We start from the raw sequence: 21,667 nt of genomic DNA on the forward strand, positions 1-21,667 counted from the left end.
TAAGTTGATATTAGAATGTCATAATTCTATTCCATAATTAATTTAAGAGAAAATTGAAACTGAATTGCCAAATAAGTATTTAAGCACTATGATGTAAAATTAGTTTGGTTAGGTTTGGAACACAGTACCAAGTTATACAGAAAACATCCACTCGTCTCAATTTTTTTATAAGTTACTCTTGAGGTTTTGTGTTTTAACTGGTGTTTAAATATAGCTGTGTGCTGCAGACTTATGCTGTAGAAGTATGAAACAACAAAGAACAAAAAGAAGTTAATACTTTCATAACACAAAGAAAATAGTTCAGATGATACAGTTTTTTTTCCTTTCCTCACTAGAATTTTACCAGGAGAGAGCTTGTTTGACAAGACACCTGCTTCATTAACATCTTATAGAAAAAATTTCTTCTGTGACTGTACACTTGAAGATGCCAGATTATATCAACCAGCAAACAAACTGGAGACAGTTACTCAGTCAGAACCTCCTCTGTCTTGTAAAGAAAGTGAAAATGGTAGATTTCTTTCTTTGATACCAGGACTGGATGTCACTGCTGAGTATCTTGGTCCTGCTGATCTTGTCAGGGGCTTAAAGAAACGTTCATCTACACATGAAATGGATTCATCTACACATCTGCAGAGGCAGAATAATCAAACCAAACTTCACAAAACATCACTAGTAAACTCTCATCTCTCTGCCACCTCAGTGGGAAATACTGGAACAGAAAAAGAGAGAAGTTCAATCTTAGACATTAGGAGAAATTCTCACCATTACAGCAGTCATTTTCACAAAACTCAATCTGCTACGAGTAGAGGGAAGCGCCAGAATTATTATGAATACCATCCAGTATTCATTTTCCAAAGTCTCAGCCAAACAGATTTAGAGGGATATAGTTATTTTTTCCCAGAGGACCATGCCACTGACACAGATGAAAAGCTCCTTCCTTCTTGGCCCACACCTTCAGGCCTCACTGAATCTAGTGCTTTGTTCCTGTGCCAGCAGGCAGTAGCTAATTCCAGCATAGGGAGATCCTGTGGTGCCCTCCTTGGCCAGAGAACAGGGGATGCCATCGATATGTGCGTTAAAGACTTGCTGCTGAAAGATGACCTTGGCTGGGCAGAAGCTTCCTTAGCTCTGCTGGAGAATGAATGTGAGAAAAGAATTTTAGAAGAAATACATTACAACCCACAGGAACTTGAAGAGTCAGTTGAGAGCCTACTTACTGCTTTAAAGTGTCCCAGTCTCTGCAGTGGAAATGGGGAATGTACAGAATGGGGCTGTGCATGTTTTCAAGGCTACAGCTCATATGACTGCAGCATACTGTCTGGTAAGTGGGGGGAAATGAGATTTGCTTTAATAATGTTCTCAGTGTTTGTGCAAAGTGTATTTGTTTTGCTGCCTTTCTCTCCTGCTTTTGTACATGGACAAGGGTTCTCAATTATTTAGTTACAGTTTACTACAGCTATAATTATTTTGCATTCAGCCTTCTTGTTTACAAGGACAAAACATGAGCTTAGTTTCTAATAGGTTAAATTAAAAAAGTTGGTTTGCAATGCAGAGTGTAGCCCCAAGAGACTGGCAGTTTCCACATGCTGTCTCCTTCAGGGAAAATATGCCACATTCATCCCTCCCCTAGATTTGTATAGATTATGTGATCCTGTTTATTAACTCTAAGTGGGATGATTTTGTCTTTGGTGATGTCATATCTCTGTAAGCTAGCTGTAAAATGGGATGGGGGCAGAATTGGTGGTGAAGAAAAAAGAGGTATAGCAAATAGTGCTGGGCAAGGGTCTTTTTCCATTTTCAGTAGGTAAGATATTCACTAAAAATTCAGTTGAACAATTATGCTGAAAAAATATGAACAGTACGACCAAAGTCAAACCTCTTTCAAAATACAACGTGTTAATATTCTGGTTTGCAATGGTGTTTTTGTTTTAATAACTTATTTAAAAGCAAATAGAGAAAGAGGAAATAGGATATTAAGAAATATGTGCCTTCAAGAGGAATACAATAAGATGGTTTTACATCAGAAAAACTGTTTTTGTATGTTCTGAACTGTCAGTTTATTTCCTGAAATAACTTCCATCTGAGGTTTCTTATTTTTTTAGTATTTATTTTAAAATAACCTCTATATAAATTATTGCATAACTGTCTCCAGTTCCTATTTCTAAGACCCTTAGTTTCATTTCAATTTCTTTCTGGAAATCTAATAAAAATAAACATAGTTGAGAAAGCAAAACATGTATTCACGGCCATTTGTTATCAGTTAAAATTCCTCTGCTTCCTAATACTGAGGTTCCAAGAGAAGACAGAGGCCTAGCTTTAAATTTAAAGTTTCAGTTTAATTATGTAAAATCTTTCTGCTTATGCTTGCCTTCAGCCGGGTTCAGATTATCTTGTTACCATAGTTTTCATGGTTGGATAGAAAAATAAACATGTTGCATAATGTAAATGCATATGAATGAGTTCTCCTAGTAGCATTTATTGTCTAATCTCTGCTTCCAAGACCAGGCTCCAGAAATTACAGAGCTGGAGAATGCTGGGCTCTGCGATATTCGACAGTATGAGTGCACATCAGTGAGAGTGTTTGGACATGGCTTCAGGGACTCATTGAATCTGAAATGTGAAATCATCAAATTGCAAGTAGGTCTCCCTGAACGGTGACAATTAAATTTTAAATTTCTTAGACAACAAGGGACAAAATGTCAAACATATTATTCATTGGTGTGGGTACAACCCAATGCTTTAGTGGAAGCTAAAAGCAAAGGCACTCGGCACTTTGCAGCAAACACTCAAGACTTTGCAAGATTGCCATTTCCCCCATGATAAGAGAAATACACAACATAATGGGAATGTTCAGCAGCTGGGAGGGAGATAACAGCATACAGCAGCTATTCACCAGAAAAGGGCAAGGGCAGCCCTATTAGTAACCACTAGTACATCGTTGTATTTTTAAGTGCTTATGGAGGTGAATTGAAGTACCACTTCTTTGAAGAAGGACAGCAAGGTTAAAGCCATTACTAGATTTCTGTCTCAAATCTAATGCTTGAAATAGTCTTTTATAAACATAATAAATCTATTAGGAAAAGATAAAGGCGTTTTTGATATGTTGTCCATTTCCCAGAGGTAGAATACCGTGGCTATTTAATGATACATTTCAGGTTTGAACTGGAGATAAAAAATGTTACACTGTAAACTTAAGGGGTATTTGTGTAGAGAGGCTGTTGTTGCTCATTCTTGAAAAAATTGTTCAAAGCAAATATATAAACAATTCACAAGTTGTAGCCTGGAATAAATGGTCATCAATTACAAGATTTTATGTCATGTTAGACATGAGAACAAAAAAAGCTAAAACTAAAACTGTATTTTATTGGTGTGATGATGGAGGAGGTGAGAGCTGGCAAAAGGGGAATCATTCAAAAGGAAATTTTGTTCCTGAGACAATAGTTTTCCTTAGCTATTTCCAGCAGATGCTGGAATTATTTTGACAGATCAGGCAGTGCTGGCTATAGATTTTTCTTAAACCCACCATGTATCCACTCAAGTTGGCTTGAAATGATTGTCGAGAGAAGTTTGCACTCCCCTTATATTAAAGAATTTTAGACCAAGCTTGCAGTAAGACAATTATTGGTAGTTCACTTATCACAGTTTGAAATGTTTCAGTTTTGACTCATGGCAAGATACTCTGAAATCTCTCTTGGTGGTGCTGTGTTTGCCTTCCAACACAAAAACTTCCTAATTAGTCACTTCTAATGATGATATTCTCACTGACAAGAGCCATTTTTCTGCTATTAGCTGCAGTTGAGAAAGCTGCCGAATTTTTCCTTGAAAATACAAAATAAAGGAAGTTTAGAGTGCTGGTTTTTGTTTGGTTTTTCAGACTGGAGACTTAGTCAATTTAGGGAAATTTCAGTGGACTTGCAATAGCATAGAGCTGCACATATTTTGAGATAGAACTTAAATTATCAAAATTGTGTAAGAGGCATGTTGACAAAATTTAGAATTTATTTATCTTTTCAATATTTTACTTTTGAAATGTTAAATCAAATTGATTGTTCTTGGGTTGTCTTACCCAGTTTAGAGTAGATACTTGATAGAGGTTTGGGTCAGAAATGGCCAGGAACCTATGATTATAGAGATAGCGAATTTAAAGGTAAAGGATGAGAGTATGTTTCATCTCTGCAAAACAAATACAGGGTTTTATTTCTTTCTGTTCTGCATTGAACTCCAGTTTCTATGAACCTTATAAGCTGGAATGCTTATAGGACTGAAGGCTTTTTAATTGGTTTTTGAAAGGCTAAACTGTTTCTCAAAAAATTCTCTGAACTTGCCTTCAGCTAGTAACAAACAGTTTCTGAAGAAGTAGACTGCTACATTTCAAAGGTCACAGTACTAAATGCACTCAAAATTGCATATTTAGAAATATTTATCTTTTATACTTACCTTTGCTGTGAGTTGCTTAAATTACTATAGAGTGAAAGAAAAAAATGTGTGGTTGGAACAGAAGTAGTATGTATGTCTTTTTAGCAAAAGTATTTCTTTTTCTGCTTAAAAAAAAAAAAAAAAAAAAAAAAAAAGCAAGGCCTATACAGCTGATGAGTCTTCATGTGAGGATTGGGATTGAATAAATGTTTTGATTAGCTCCAGTAAATAAAAAAATATGCCAGCTCAGTAAAAACTAGTCAAGCTCAAAATCCTTTTTAGTTGCTGTTTTCTTGATTCTTAGTCTGCCTAGATTCTTAGTTCCATCTAATTTTATTTATTTTCCACATGCTTATCTCTACTTCCACATCAATGCTTCAGTCAAATAGCATTATCATCCTTATTCTGTTATCTTGAGCTCTCAAGATGGATCCTTGGATGCTCTGTTCCTCGCAGCAGTTTGGAAGAAAAGACAGCGGGTCAATGGTGTCTTGTTTTGTTGAACAACCTCTTGGCTTGTACAAGGGCTAAATGGCCAACTGCCAGTATTGCCCCAGCACCCAGAATGATTCCTGAGCCCTGCCAAAACTCTCATCTGTTCCTTTGACTAAAGCCTGTCCTCAAAGGGGAGCAGGGATAGAGTGGAGCAGAGGCATTTGCACGTCAGATCAGTGGTGTTTGAGGATCACCCAGTGCTTCACCCTCCTGCTACCTTCCAGCTGGAAGGACTGCTCGTCCTTGGCAGTGCAGTGCCAAAGGTGTGTCAGGAGAGACTTCTCTGCCTTTTCATCCACAATGGCAAGCTTAGGTAAAAATCTGTGTGAGCAAATACTGTCATCTAATATTTGCCACTATTCTAATCCAGACACATCAGACTGGTTCAAACACTGTGCAATATATGGGGAATTTTTCTCTGGTAAAAATATTTTCATGATGTACTTCAGGTGTAAAACAAATTTTCTGTCTTAACATTCAGTATAGTGATAGACAATGGATTCCTGGAGAACCTCTAACTATGCCAGCTGCCTTCCAAAATGCCAGGACTGTCGACTGCCAGTTACCAAGTGATGGCCAGCAGTCTGATGCCATGGATGTGGTTGATGAAAAACCCATTGCTAGATGGGAAATAAAGGTACTCTCAGAAATTTCAAATATTCACTTACAAATATTCCTATTAAGATTAAAATACATCATGTATATATTATCCTTTATTTGATGGTACTAAAGGGAGAAGTCAACTTGCTTAGCATGGACTCTCAGTCATGTCACCTAAGCTTAAGTGTCTAGTATTGTTTGACAGTGTTCTCCTGCAAGGGGACTGGTAGATACAGCCTAGGTCCTGCAGAGACACACATTCTTCAAGAGGCCAAGTAGTTACCCTAGAGTATTTCAAATTACCTTGGATCTATCTTTGGTAGAACTGAGTTGAACTCAGCCACATGTACAAATCCCTGTGAGCAGGTATCTCAGCTCTCATGCAGATGGAGTCAATAAGGTCAATAGAGCCTGCACATAATTCAATTTACCTTGAAGTAAACACATGTGGTTTGTCAAAATCTGCCTAGACTCCTTGGCAGGTTTGATTAGATTTCTGATGGCTGTTGTGAGAGTTTAGACACCTCCTTGTGGATGTCTATAATGAGTGGAAGCTCATGCTTGCAGATCATGTGGGTGAGATCTCTATACCTGTATCAGTTAATTCTTTTTTACTGCTCACCTTGCAGATTTCTAATGATGGATTTGTTTATAGCAATTCTAAAACAATGATATTATATGATGGAGCCTGTCAGACCTGTGAACCACAAGAATCTGGGTTATGTACATTAAAGGTATGTATTTCCCTACTCTCTATTATGAAAATATGCTTTTTTTTTTGGCTGAAAACGTATTAGAAAACTTAGCAGAATATACTGTGTTCTTGTTTCCAACAGGGATTTTCAATGCACGGAAAGCTGACATGAGGCAATTTTAAGCATAAAAAATCAAACCAAAAACTCTATTTACATAATTACCAAGTGAAACCTAACTTGCTATCAGTTTTTTAGATTTGCAAACAAGTGTAGTTGTTTAATAGAAGTGCATAATGATTAGATTTTGTTTGATACTTAAAAATTCATAAACAGTTTGATAACCAAAACCATTAATGAATCACATTTTCATTTCTCTAAAAGGAGAAAACATGTAATATAGATGGACTCTGTTATGGTGAAGGAGACACAAATCCAACCAGCCCTTGCTTACTGTGCAGACCTGACATATCTAAGTTGACTTGGTCCATTGTTGAAAGTAAGTTCTAAATAGTTCGTTTTTAATATCAAGTAGTTGAAAATCTGCCAAGTTTTTACATTTATGGTAATAGTGATGTTTTAAGTTTAACTAGGTAAGTGTTTTGGCATTTCTATTAATTTCTCAAAATTATATTTTCGTTTCCAGACCATATATGTAATATTTTAAGTTATTTACCCTGACTCTCCTGCTGTAGCCATGGCAAATAACTAATGAAAATTAACAACTTTCAGTCTAATTAGCAATTTGGAGTCTTGATATTTGGCATTGCTACATCCACATGTGTTTGTCTTCAGCATATAGGTGTAACAGGTATTTTTTAAACAAATTATTCTGATTACAAACAAGTGGAGATCACAAATTAAATTAAATTAAATTAGATATGTCACATTTATTAGACTTAATATCTGGACATCATTTACATTGATGGTGTAGATACATGGCCTATATACTTTGAAAGTACATCCAAGGCTGTTGTACTCCAGTCTAGTTAGAAACTACACTATGAAGGGAAAACTTAAGTCTAAATTTTTCATTTTCCTTCTCTGTAGTACAAAGTTCGAGCATAGAAGTTGTAGCTCTTTTGGTGCAGATTTTCGGCTTTGGATATGGTCCCTTCACCAAATGGAATGTTTCTTGGAGCTTTCATATTAGCCATCCAGCCTCTCCTGCCAGCCCAATCCTACACATCACAAATACAGGCATCCTCACAGTGTCCATGAGTGAAAGACTCATTAAATCAAGACTCTGTCTTGATTAGGAAAAGTCCTGCCTGAATGGACTTCTGGTGCCTGTCTTGGTGAAACGTGTCCCTGTTCAAACTTGTACTGAAAACCAAGGTATATGTACCTATTCTAAAATGATGAGATGTGAATGGGAAGAATGATATAAAACTCATCTAGCAGAGAGGGAGTCAAGGGATCTCCACTGGCCATTTTATGGACTGGAATTCCTTACAGCCAAAGTCAGAAATGAACCAGACCTAAGGAGTACAATGTCTTCTGCAAGGAGGATGATGTTAGAAGCAAGAGAGTTCAGGACTGGTTATGCCATCTTCCTTCATGGTTTTTGCCACAGTGGGTGGATTTTGCAGCAGTCTCTCACTACTTCTGAAAATATCAAGTGCTTTTCCTCTGCCATTCAAATGACATTAAAATTTAAGAGAAATAAATACATGGGATTTCTTTAGTAGAAAGATATGTTCCTTTTAATTTTTATAATATATTGCAACTTTTCTTTAGAAGAGGAAAATATCTCCTTTGTTACAGATAATCAGCCTCCAGTGCTTGAAACTTTTCAGGGTATGCTACAGACATTTTATGGAGAAGATTTTTTATATCAGTTTTTGGCTTCAGATCCAGAGGGCTCTGCTATTCATTTCACATTGGATTCTGGTCCAGAAGGTGCCAGTCTTTCCCCATCCGGTCTCCTTTTGTGGAAAGCTGTGTCAATGAATGTCCATAAATTAACATTTTCTTTGACAGATGACTGCAATGCAACAACTAAGGTAGAAATAGAGGTAATGAATATTACAGTAAAATTACACTTACTAATAAGATATCTAAGTCTTCTATTTACAGAACTCGTTGCTAGTTCATTAAAAAAAGGAAAACTGTCTTATTGGGCATGTCTTGTAGGTCAATGTAAAATCATGTGATTGCCTAAATAATGGCTCATGTGTGACAAACATTAATTTCCCACCTGGAAGTGGAAGATATCTTTGTGTGTGTGTGGCTGGATTTGAAGGTGATCTCTGTCAAGTGAATACTGATGACTGTAAACTTAACCAGTGTGGTATTGGCAGATGTGTGGATGGAATAAACAGCTATTACTGTGAATGTCCACATGAACTTCAAGGTAAATTGCTACTTTATTTCCATGCATTTATCATGTTTAGTGATGAATAGGAGCTTTTAATTTTATGTCTACAATTTTCTTTTTAAATTGTTCACTGTAAATAACTTACTATTGTATTATGAAGAAACTTTATGGTCTTGTGGCACAGATATATGATATGCTTCAAGATTTTTCTGGCATGACTGTAACAGTAGTTTATTTTAGTTCATTATGAAAGTTAATTCGTGTGGTTTTCCTCTGCAAAGATAAATTCACCGACACAGGGAAACATAGGAGATTCCTCCTTCAGATAAGCATGTAGTCTCCACAGCTCATCTTCTCCATATTCTACAATAAGCAAAATTCTTGATATGAGATAAAAAAATATCAAACATTATCAGCTGTTTTTATTAGATGTACTGAAATTATTGGTTGCACTTTTTTTTCTCTCATCACTTGCATACATTTTACTTTTATAAATACGCTACCAAAGTCTAGTAACACAATATTATTAAAAATAAAAAATCTGTATTTCAATGCAGGTAAAAATTGTCAAGAGGATGTAGATGAATGTGCATCCAGTCCTTGCTTCCCTGGAGTATTTTGCTTCAATACTTTTGGTTCTTACCATTGTGGTCCATGTCCAAATAATATGCAAGGAGATGGGAAGTCATGTCATGGTAAAATTCTTTGATTTTCAGAAGAATGGTATTGTCTTATTGTCATTCAGATAAAATATCTTTCTTTGTGCTTCATGTTTCTAACAATACCTTAGAACTCTTTCAGTAGTCAGCAAAGCAGGGCTGTGTCTCTGCTGATGGTAGTATTAGACTGTACTGGGTCAACACAGCTGTAAAACACTTTTTCTAGTGTAGGAAAACGTAGATACAAAGCACGCCCCCATTCTTTTACATCAAAGTAGAACAATACAGTGGAATATTTTTGGCATTTTTTCTTCATTATTTTCATAATAAGATAAATTATTAATAAATTATTGGAAAATATATATTTCTATTAGATTTATTAACATAGAACCGTTTACCCAAGTCAAGGCAGCTGCCAAACATTTATTTACATGCAATTACTGAAAAACTTGTGTTTTTAAAATGATCTGTAAAAAAACTTTAAAGAAACAGTTTTTAACTTTTATCTACTTTCTGAATTTTGAGTTGTTTTTATGTGATAAAATTTTAACTCTGTAATTTATTTAAATTTAATCAAGTGTAGCTATGTCTGTGCACTACTTATGTGCACCTTCACATCTTTTCAGAAAGCTTTGACAACACTGGTATTGGAAGGAAGGATTCCACGGGAGAAATTGGAGGGAATAAAGGTGATTTTTTTCTTGAGGAAAATGGAATTTCTGATTCAAATACCGATAATAATATAGCTGGCAAACAAAGGTTCTAGTCAGTTTTATGCTATTCACTTTATTTTTCAGTTTGACACAATTTATTAATTACTGGGGTTGTATTCTGATCTGAGAAATGAGACTGAAATGTCAATATCAGCAAATCCCTTGGGTCAGTCAAGCGATTTTATTAACAGTGTGATGTATGACACTCTTACAGTTGCCTTTTGTTTTAGTGACCAACCACTGACATAAAATAGGTAACATGGGGATAGGGACATCTGTTATATGAGATAAACAAAAGTTTATGGCATTATGTTGAATGCCATTTTCCTGCTTTAACTCAGAGGAGAGGTGAAGGATATGGCAAGTGAATTTCTTTATTCCAAAACTCTGTAAATGCTGTTGCTGGCATTTCCAGGTCTGTGCCTTCTGGGGGTTTCTTTGTGGGAAAATCTTGTATTTCCCTTTATCTCTGAATTGTTGTTTGGGGAAGGGAAGACTCTCACTGCACTGCCAGAGCTGGATAATTCTTCATCAGCTGCAAAATGGTTTGCTTTTCAGCAGTGGGAGACCATACTTTATCACAATTCAGTAAAGTTTAACCTTTTCTAAACCATTTTCTAGTTATAAATAGGTTAGGGTTTCATTCCTCCACTGCCCTGTAATGCTAAAACTCCATATACAGTATTCTGCCAGACTGAGATTGCAGTGCTGTACGTCTTTCCACAAGCCACACACCTTCCCTGGGCAGAATATGAAGAATTTATCATTCATTTTGCACTCTCTTGAATGAAGAGACTGAGTTAATCTCTGATGTTTATTAAACAGCTGAAACATCCCACTACTAAAACCCATGCAGAAAGTTTAAGAAAGTTGATTAAGAGGTTTGAAGAATAAAATGTGGTAATACTTATGCTACAAGTTGATTGCTTACTCCCCTAGAATACTGCCCATGGTGCATCAGCATGTATAAGCACCTGCATTCATCGTGGTTTTCTCTCTGCTTGCACTGCTTAGACACACTGATGAACCATATGCAATAACTTTCCCTTAAATTCTTTCAGTTACCTAATTGAAAGCAATATAGGGAGCTGATAATCTGCTGACAGTAAATCTGTTTATTGACTGAATATGAGAAAATCTCTGCTCCTCTAAATCATGTCTCCTATAAATCATGCTTTGTCCTTATCTTCCAGCTGAGAAAAGGCCATGGTGAGGGCGAAAGAGGTTATAATCAGAATACCTTGATCTTCTCTAATTCTCCCAGTTAGTTTTTACTGCATACTTGGGTTCTGACATTGCACAAGGAGAGATTTCCTAAAACACAGAATGAATGGGCTGTATGTTTATTTGTTCAGAAGACATTCCCCACCTTCAAAGGGAAAAATGTCTGATGATATTCACGTGCTTGTCCCCCCTTTTTTTCTAACATACTGTAGGTTTTCAACCATCATCCTTTGAGAAGATTTTAAGCATGTCAAGTTATATTCCTAGTTCTACAGATGTCCCAAAGAGATTTATTTCTACAGAAATGGTCAATAGCAGCATGCCACCAGCCTCCACAGCAAACACATTCACTGCCTGGAAGACACCTGATTCTCAGAGAAGTTCTTCTGTACAACCTGTGCTTACTGGAAACATTGTTCATGCTGTAGACACCATCAGTGGTCACCTTGCTGATGTGGAAAACAGTTCTTCAGTACATGCTATAAAGGCTGCATCTTCAAGGAGCCACATTGTATCACCTGAGAAGAAAACAAGGGCACAAGTTGAGGCCTTCAGCTATTCTGAGAGCAGCAGGAAGACTTCTCTTAGCAGCAGAGCAAGTATAAGCAAAGGACATTCTTTGCCAGACAAAACATTCAAAGGAGGAAGTGCTCAGAGAGTTCTGCACCTATTAGCTAAGCAGAAAGCGAGTCGTTTGCCTTTCACCCTTGTGGAAGTCACTGTCCCACCAAAAATGCTTCCTGAGGAATTGAGTGAAACAGAGTTTCCTAAAGCAGTGACCTGCTCTGATTTACCCTGTTTTCCTGGGGTACCCTGTGAGCCAAGTCAGGATGGAAGTGTCAGGTGTGGTCATTGCCCTTATGGTTATTATGGAGATGGCTTCACTTGCAGAGGTATTAGAAATGATTGCACTTAAATGCTTTGAAGAAAAGAATCTTGAGATGTCTTTATAAGCTGCAAGTATATTGTTACTGTATTATCAGTGGAAAATGTAGTGTATTGAATTTTCTCATTTTCATTATTAATATTGGCATAGCCTACAGGCTTTTAGTTGTATGGATGCACTTAAAAATACTTTTCTGATATCTTAGTCTCCTCATTTATGGGCAGTGACATAATGGATTCTCTGTAATCTGTTCATTATATTAGGCAAGACACAGTGTGCTGAAATGCCAGTTTCATTTTCCTTATTCCTTTCTTTGTTTTCTTCATGTCTTTCAGCAAGATGTAAACAACCCTGTGGCAAAAATATGGAGTGTGTGGCACCCAATATTTGTAAATGCAAGCCTGGTTATGCTGGTTATAACTGTCAGGCTGGTGAGTATGGCATGTTAATTTTGCCTGTGGTAACTCATATGCACAAATTAATGACTTGCAGAGTGCTGTTGATTTTTTTTTTTTTTTTTTTTTTTTTTTACAGCTCTATGCAGACCTGATTGCAAAAACCATGGGAAATGCATTAAGCCCAACATCTGTGAGTGTTTGCCTGGATACAATGGCTCCACCTGTGAGGAAGGTAAATGTAGCAGCTTTTCCTTTTAAATCCATAACTACCCAAAGGATGCTGTGAACAACTCCCAGGACTGTTTATTCTGACAACATGGAGGCACCTTCATTTTACTGTCACTTTAACAGAACTCTTGAGTTACATTTTGTTATATGTCCTGATTTTCTTGGTGAACACTATAAGTGTTCCTTATGATTGGATATTCCTAAATTTGGCTTTCACATTAAGTAGAGGAGTTCACCAGTGAATGTAGTTGCCTCCAAGCTTAACACTCCTGAAGAGTGGGAAGCACTGTCTGGAAATTGAGTCAGCTTTCTTTTTTTCAGGATGACGACCACTGTTGGGATTCTGTACTACTGAAGTGAAGTTGTTCTTTTTACATAGGCGTTGCATATATCTCCTTATTTTATTTCCAATTTTTTGCTCACTGGCAATTATTAACATAGCATTTTTTATGAAGCATAACCAGTTCATGCATCTTTCTAGAGGTGATTTCTTGAACTTGATTCTGTATCTGCAGCACATTGTAAACCACCGTGTCAAAATGGAGGCACATGCTTGGCCAGAAATCTCTGCACCTGCCCATATGGTTTTGTGGGACCAAGATGTGATACAAGTAAGCAAAAAAAGAATAAGAGAAAAATGCACAGCATGTTTCCTGTTCTTCAGGAGCAGGAGGGAAATTTTGGTTTAAGTTTTTTATGCCTTCTGTCCAATGCTAGCAAATGACATAATGCCTGTGCCTCTTTGAAGGTTCCCATATCTGGGCTTTTTGGACATCAGGTAATATTTCCACATAACTGTGAAAACATAATGCACTATAAAAACTGCAAATAATGTATATTTTGTGATTCATAAACATGGAAAAATTGAGTACATTTTGTATGTGGTACTACCTTTAGAAAAACACACAGATGTCTCATATATCCTGAAAGCTTTTAAACTTCTATCAGTTCAGATTGATTAGAAACTGGGGTAAGTTCTGAAGCTGCTGTCAGTGAATGGTGTGTCAGAACGACTGGGATACTGGGGAATTGAATTCAGAACAACATTATGGTGTCTTTTTCCCTTTTACCTGGCCTGAAAATTGAAAAATTTGCTGTGATCATAGATGAGAAATTGGAATTACTTTGCCTCACATAAATTGTCGATTACCTATCAAATCGTACATGCTGCAATTTGGAAACTTCACATTTTGGGTAGATTTTATATAGGTAATTTGTATCCTTCAGAGAATCCAAATTTAGACATGCTGTTTATATATTGCTCACCTGAATGTATCATTGACCCTAAGTTCAGAAAATCCTTTGTCTCTTCCTCAAATCCCAGGACTTTTAGTTTTCAGCTTTTCTTGTTCTAATTTCTAATTCAGACCAAAAAAAAAAAAAAAAAAATAGAAAATGCTGCTCTTTGTGAAGGAGTGCTAAAGAGAATGAGATGTTTTCTTGATGAAGTTAATCATGGTTTTCCTCAGCCCTGATATTTAAATGTCTTTGCTTGTCAGTCTCATGTGCCTGTGTACCTGCAGCTGCACTTGTATCCATAGCACAGTCCATTTGTCTCTCAGCATTTCTCATTTGGTTTAGGATTTTTATTTAAACTTCTACATTTTTAACACTAAATATAACTAGACCATGGATATTTGCATGGAAAGATAGGGTTTTTTTAGCTTTGTCATCTGTGCTTGCTATTATGGGTTTGAGACTAGGTCACTCTGTTTAGCAATTCCACTTCAGCTAGAAATTGAATGTTAATTTTTGGGGGAGAACTGAAAAACAAATCAAGAATAATTTGTAATGTATCTGTTTCTTGTCCTCCCACCCCCTGTCTCTTCCCCTGCCTTCTCTTACATTTTTTCCCACCTTCTTGGATGGCAGTGGTTTGCAGCAGACACTGTGAAAATGGTGGCAAATGTCTCACTCCAGACATCTGCCAGTGTAAACCTGGCTGGTATGGACCTACCTGCAGCACAGGTAACACCCCTGCAACTTCCATGTTCCTGGGAGAGCGTCCATGGTCCTCCCATAGTTTGAGATTTGGAGCTGCAGGGCTCAGGTGGCAGCAGTGGGCAGCTGCTCTGTGCTGCAGAGCCCCCACACTCCCCTGAGTCTGCATGTTTGTTCTGCTGCCAGCAGCATCTCTGGGAAGTCATATGCTGATCCTTTAATTTGGGGTAAAGATTCTTTGGGAATGATGTTACCTGCAGTTGTCTTAAGTGTTTAACTCCTGTTCTTGAAACAGACACACATATATTATAAACTTGTTTGGATTTGTGCTTCCTGCTCTTCCTGATCCTGTTTCTGCAGCAATGTGTAACCCTGTGTGTCTCAATGGTGGTTCCTGTACTAAGCCAGATGTTTGCCTGTGTCCACATGGATTCTTTGGTGCCCACTGTCAGAATGGTAATATTTTCTTTTTTTCTTCTCCTCACTCCTTAGTTGCCATTATGAGAAAATCTGTGAGAAAACATTAGGATACAAAATTAACAATCAAATCATGTACCTGACGAGTGATGTAAAACAGAGATTGCATTATTTTTTTAGATTTTTATGGCTGATTCAACAACTGTCCAAGGAGAATGAAGATTCAAAATTAGTCTTGTGCTCCACTCAACATTTAAGCAGTTTTCCAGCTCCATTGTATGCTGTGTGTAGTTTGGTTACTTTTGTATGGATACAGTTGCCAATCTTGACTCCTTTTTGTCTGAGTTTGTCTTTACTTTTGGTTTTTACACCAAACCACATTAATTAGATTTTTACAAGACAGGCCTGATAGGGCTGAATGTCCATACAAGCTGTCAGAATCTTAGTGTTGCACTCTTGCTTTCCAAAAGTATTTCACTAAGTCAAAATGCAAATGACAGCCTTTTCCTCCTGTTTGTATCTTTTAGCTGTCTGCAGCCCTCCTTGTAAGAATGGTGGTCACTGCATGAGAAATAATGTCTGTAGTTGTCCTGATGGGTACACAGGCAGAAGATGTGAAAAAAGTAAGCCAGTGTTAAAATCTTACTGTGATCCAAAAATAACCCATAAATTATTCTGTAATTGATTCAATGTATTAAAGAGCAGATATTTTTGATTCTAAGGTGTCTGTGAGCCAAGGTGTATGAATGGAGGAAGATGTGTGGGCCCAAACACTTGCTCTTGTCCTTCAGGATGGAGAGGAAGAAGATGTAACACTCGTAAGTACCTTGCTACCAGGAGAACCATACCTTAAAAGTAATATGAGATTCAGGGCAACTCTGCCCATACAAGAAATACAAAGTTAGTGCCAAAGAACTTAATATAAACACATTGAAAAAACCAGTTATCTATAACTTGACAGCAAGATTTAGGATGGAGAACTAATACCATGCTCTTAGTTCTTAGGTTAAATCATGGGACTGAAATATCTGTGAAATTCTTGTAGAGCAAATATTATTTGTTTCTTTCTGGATTCTTGTTTAAATAAAACCGTCTGCGTTTCGGAAAAGACGTGAGTAAAAAAGTGAAAGAAATCCAATTTGTGCTGTAGGACATAAAACCAGATATCAATATAAAAAGAAGTTCTGTGAAATATTGGAAAACTGTGGAAACAGTTGGACATAATGTGAAAAAATGATGCAGTGGGCACAAGCTTTTTAGGACAGGTAGAAATAGGACTGTGATGGTAGCACATCTTTGGGTCACATTGTATCTTAATAAAGGTATTGATGGTGCATAAATATATAGTGCCTGCATGGATAAAAGCACATTCTGCAGGAAAATCAGCATAAGGATGTGTGAAGTGTTAGTGTGTGTCAGAGTACCCACTCGAGACTTGAGAACTGATGTGGGCAAAGACCTCTCTAATGGCATGGAGGAAAAATAAATTTTCCTGTATTATTTTCTGTAATTATTGGAAAGGGATTGTATTTTGAAAAAAAAACCAAAAAAACTGTATTTATGGGGGTGAGATATTCTTGGATACTGTAAGAGAGGTCTAATTATCAAGTAGTCGGCTATGAACGCATAATTGTGGATTATATGAATAATTTTGGGTTAGATCATGGCTAAATAAGCAGGGAAAAATGTGCACATAAATGGATCATAGAAAATAACTTTGGATCAAATATACTTGAGTTGGGTGTTCAGCTGAATGACAGACAAACAATCTGTTGCCAAGGTGTGTGCTTTAGAAAGGCAAATTTGGAAAAAAGGTAGTTAATGGTGCTCCCTTAATTCAGTATTTTAGGCTTTTGTACCAATCTCTGACACAGCAGAACCTCTGAATGTGGGTTTTGGTTGTAGGGTTTTTGTTCCTGGTTGCCTGTCTTCTTTAATATCCTGTTGGTCTTAGACACATATTTGAGTGAAGATGATTTGACTCTTGTGTATGAAAAGCACGCCACCTCTTGTAAGCATCCAGAAATCTGAATAATAATGTAACCAATGTAACCACTTGGAATATAACCATACTTTGTGATGGTGTTTGTGCAGCAATCTGTCTTCAGGAATGTAAGAATGGTGGGGAGTGTATTGGACCAAGTACCTGTCATTGTCCTGCACAGTGGGAAGGAATCCAGTGTCAAACACGTAAGAATGATGCAACCTGAAACCTCTTGCTTCTGCACAGCTCAGAATGCTTCAGCCATGCACAGTGCAGAGAAGTCCTCCTATACCTTGGATGTATTTTATCCACACTGTAGTCATTCACATGTGTCAAAGGCAGGATAAAGAGTAGAGATTGCTCTGCCCTTCTGAAGCCCTCCAGGTTCTGATGGCACTCTGGAACCATGTGTTGGTTTGCTCCAGTGCTATGTGCTGCTGCACAAGCCCTGAGAGACCATTGTGACAGCTTGAAATAGCAAGATGTGCTAAAAAACACCTTACTCATGTTCTTTGCTCAGTCTCATTCATCCCCTCAGCATGTTCTCACATTGAATCTGCATCAAAGCAAAAGGGAGTTGGGATAAGATATAAGAACACTCTTGGCTCCACGTGACCTTTAAGTCTCCTTATGCTGTGGGATGTTACCCTGTGAAAATACCTTCCAAGGTCTTGATTCCTATAACAAACAGAATATATAGAGATAGCATCCACTTTTCCTTCACCAAGAGGCATCTGTGAATAAAGCCTTATATGTACCTCTCTTGTTTTAGCTGTGTGCACCCAGAAGTGTCTGTTTGGAGGGAAGTGTGTATTGCCCAATGTGTGCTCTTGTCGTCCAGGTTATACTGGAGTCCTCTGTGGGAAGAAAATTCAGGTAAATATAGAGCCAAGACACCATCACAATTATTTGGGAGTTAACTAATCTACCCATGTCCAGTGAAGCACCATGATATACACCAAATGTGTATTTTGTCTGATTTCTTCCTTTCACACTGCAGTGAGGGAATATTAATGGAATTCCTAAGACCTTTTCCAGTAATTTTTAGACTCTAATATTAACAGAATTGTTCTCAGCACCAAATGTAAACTTCCTTTGTTTCAAATTAAGCTGATTGTGTCTTGTCATGCAGTAGGAATTCATACCTATCCTTCTCACAACAACCACTATTTTATTTTCCAACATCTGGCCTCATTTTAGAGAAGACTGTCCTATTGATGACTTTCTTAGCTTGCAGCAAGTCAAACCCTGATCTTTTCCCAGCTAACTACACTGCCAGTCAGTTCATCAAGTATAACATGGAATAAATTTACTTTTTTGTATCAGAGGGGACAATGACCATTTCTGTGTTTTGTCATGCAATTTTTTGTTGGATTCCCTTGCTTGAGTGCTGATATTCATTGAAGTAATTTGATTTAAAATTTTGTTGCAACTAACTGTTTTGTGATGTCTGAAGTAAAAGCATTCTGCTCTTCTTGCATCATCTATGGTGATTCTTTTCTTTTAATTTCAGTGTATTTAGACACATTTGTGCTGCCAGCAGAATTGAAAGATGGGGTAGTTGTATTACAGAAGTTGAAACAAAGAAATGCTCATACATATTTTGAAAGTATGCAACTACACATCCTATGTCAATAAGATTGTAATGTTTGTAATATGGGTTTCCAAAATGTGACCCAAAGAGAGAAATAATTTTGATTTAAAGAATTTCATAAATATGTCCTGCATAGAGTTAGTCTATTTAGCCTAGAAAATATATATGTAATCACAGTCAATAAGACAGTGCTGTATCATACATTGATCAAAATGACACATTTTTTTAATGAAACAAAAAAACCCCTATAAGCACAGGTTTACCTTCATGCTGTGATTCTACATATCAGGAACCAGAGATTCATTAAAATTGTTTCATACTTTATCATAAAAATTTGTTCCTTCATTAAAGTCTGCTTTTAATGTTTGTTTTCTCTCTCCAAGGTACAAAGACATCATGGTTGAAGAAGCATGGCAATTCAATTGCAATGCTGCATGGATGTATGAGACTTGAAAATAGCAAAAGGGTTGAAGGCAATTAAAGAATTCATTTAAAGGAAAAGAATATTCAGAAGCCTTATTTTAAAAGATGCATATTAATCACAAATGTTGGTGAGCTTCAAAACAACAATCTTGTAGCCATTAAATTAAACATATGTATATTCCTGTAATTTTTTGCTACTTCATGTACAAACCCCACAGCCTCTGATGTCTTCAATCAATTCCCAGATCTGATGACTGAGCCCAAAATTCTGCAGTTTATTTATGTAGTCAACTGGACTGTGAAATTTCAGTTGAGGGAACAACACTGTTGGGTGTCTCTAGCAAGGAAGGCAGCACTTCTGCACTTGTGAATGGTACCTCCTTTTTATAAACACTGCTGACTTACATACTATATGACTGCAGACAGAAGGAAAAGCAGAACTGTTTTTGTATTTACATTGGTCATGTTGTAATGACAAGCCAATATCAAGGAAGAGGGGAAACCAGAACTGAGATTGTGCTACTAATGAAGGCAAGGCCTCCTGTCCTGTTAACAGTCAGACAGATGCAGAATGACTCTGATTTATCTATGACAAGCCTTTGCAGTCAGAAGACAGATCCCAACTTTCTGTTTTGACTTCATTACTTACAGTCACAAATTTGAAGAGCCAGCTACTGAATTATTCCTGTGTCTGTAAGACTCAGATCCCCTGTCTGAGATGGCAGTCAGTAACAGGAGGAAATTTTGTTCCCAAGACTCTTACAGAAATTTTACAATGCTTTCGGTAATGCTGAATCTTAAAATAGGAACTAATAAGAAGAGAAATTTGTTGTACATCATGCCATCCATACTCATCATGTCAGAAAGTATTTTTAAAAACTTAGCAGAGGTTTTTTTTTTTCCCATTGCCAATTGCTTCGATGAACCTATCAGCTGCCAGACAGTTTTTGAAAAAATAAAATTCCAGTTTTTTCTGAAGTTTCCTACAAAGGACTGCTATCTTCTCCTAGAGCTGTGAAACACATATCAGTTCCTGCCATAACAAAGTGAGCTCTGGTAATAGACACAAGCATCCCATTAGCTAAGCCATTGAAGTTTACTTCTTTGGTTTTTTAAGATGATAATAAACATCATGACTTCCTCTTTGCCTGAACAATATTCAGTTTATATACCCTAATTTTGAACAGGAAGAAAATAGAGGTAATTTGGCCATTTACTGCCATTCTGGGATGCTGATTATCAAATCATATCTGTTAGCAGCTTTGTGCCTAGATTTCTCCTCACGTTTTGTCAGTCTTCTTAAGTCATCTTGCAAAGTAAGCTGGCATTTTGAGTGCTTAGCATCATTCCAGAATGATACCTCATGGATTTCCAAGTGCCTGACTGGTATATTTTAAAAATGTGCAATTTCCCACTTGCATTTTAAATTTCAGTGTTTCCATAGTTTCTTTCAATCAAGCATCCACGTGGCTGATAGCCTGATGATCTGGGAACCATTACATTACTTAAAACTTCTCATATTGAACCATTTCCTTTCCTCCATCTCACAAATGCCAATGAACAAAATCTGACTAGCTCTTGGAACTGTGTTTTGGATAGACAAGATACTCAAAAAGTTTTTAGGGTATAAACCACCAATATCACATAATCTCATATTGTAATTACTGCTGTTCCATGTGTCAGTTACAGAGGTGCTGTGCAAAGAAGAAAGACAACATCTGCCTGGAGTACTGCTAATAGTAATTTGGCTAATGAGTTTGTGCAATCCTTCACTCACAAAATGTAATCAATGCATATATGTGCATTTCTAGGATTTCAGGCACAATAAAGGATTTCTTTATTATAATTGTTAGTGTTTGCTGTTTATTTTCAATGGTTTTAAAGGCAGAAATTATTTCTTTTACACTTTCCAAATGCAAGCTGTGTGAACAAAAGCAATCCAGAGTTCTGCTACAGTGGCTAAAAATGCTCAGTGCTAAGCTGTGCTGTTTTTTGCTATTTTCTAGCAAGCATATGGTGCAGAAAAATTATTAGTACTTGCAAAATGCCAGACATCTACTTCAAAACTGCCCAGTAATTATGTGATTAGTTGAAACTGTTTTGTTACAACATTGTCCATCATACACATGAAACAGAATTCACTATAATTAGAAAGCACATGGCAACAATACAGTAAAATTGCTCAGTGTAACAAGATGTGGATTTCTATAGAGGGCTTGTGTACAGAGGTTAACAGAACTGCTAAAATTGTAACCTGAAATTAGGCCTAAAAGAGTCAGGGGATGTGGAAGTGGGAAATGGGTTGGAATTGAAGTAATGAAGGACAACTTGTATCAAACTGAAGATTTTGCAGTGATTCTTACCACATTATGTACAACACTGATATCTTTGTTGAATTTTCTTGCATGATTTTTTAGACACTGAAGAGTGCTGGAATGGATGCACGTTATCCATTTATTACCTGGTTCTACTATAGTTGTTCTGCAGGCTAACAGAAATTCTCCCAGGTGTGCATTGATTTTTGCCCCTGATCTTGAAAAAATCTTTTCAAATGCAGTACAGTGAATGTTCTCTAAAGGAAGGGCTGGTATCACAGAAGATACCACAGATAGTCATGTTGGCTATGATTTAAAAATAAAACCACAAGTTGGCCCTATGGGAAAGGTGTTTTCTTTTT

At 36.9% G+C, this 21,667-nt stretch overlaps 1 protein-coding gene across 2 annotated transcripts in view; it reads left to right on the forward strand.

Moving 5' to 3' along the window:
* Positions 1–21,667, forward strand: part of VWDE (von Willebrand factor D and EGF domains) — a 458,699-nt gene that overhangs the window by 15,509 nt on the left and 421,523 nt on the right. The window contains exons 12-31 of one of the 2 annotated variants that reach the window (XM_079301593.1): positions 336–1,321; positions 2,501–2,637; positions 5,393–5,548; positions 6,141–6,245; positions 6,588–6,702; positions 7,971–8,221; positions 8,340–8,559; positions 9,081–9,218; positions 9,809–9,871; positions 11,332–12,012; positions 12,341–12,436; positions 12,540–12,635; positions 13,147–13,242; positions 14,504–14,599; positions 14,933–15,028; positions 15,517–15,612; positions 15,712–15,807; positions 17,084–17,179; positions 17,746–17,849; positions 18,951–21,557. In XM_079301593.1, the coding sequence (XP_079157719.1) occupies positions 336–1,321; positions 2,501–2,637; positions 5,393–5,548; positions 6,141–6,245; positions 6,588–6,702; positions 7,971–8,221; positions 8,340–8,559; positions 9,081–9,218; positions 9,809–9,871; positions 11,332–12,012; positions 12,341–12,436; positions 12,540–12,635; positions 13,147–13,242; positions 14,504–14,599; positions 14,933–15,028; positions 15,517–15,612; positions 15,712–15,807; positions 17,084–17,179; positions 17,746–17,849; positions 18,951–18,971 (3,745 nt within the window). In that variant the 3' untranslated portion in view covers positions 18,972–21,557. Of the gene's footprint in view, positions 1–335; positions 1,322–2,500; positions 2,638–5,392; positions 5,549–6,140; positions 6,246–6,587; positions 6,703–7,970; positions 8,222–8,339; positions 8,560–9,080; positions 9,219–9,808; positions 9,872–11,331; positions 12,013–12,340; positions 12,437–12,539; positions 12,636–13,146; positions 13,243–14,503; positions 14,600–14,932; positions 15,029–15,516; positions 15,613–15,711; positions 15,808–17,083; positions 17,180–17,745; positions 17,850–18,950; positions 21,558–21,667 lie in introns of those variants that run through there. The other variant, XM_079301594.1, reaches the window with a different exon arrangement.

The sequence above is a fragment of the Erithacus rubecula genome, assembly GCF_903797595.1.
Source record: "Erithacus rubecula genome assembly, chromosome: 3".
Taxonomy (NCBI): Eukaryota; Metazoa; Chordata; class Aves; order Passeriformes; family Muscicapidae; genus Erithacus; species Erithacus rubecula.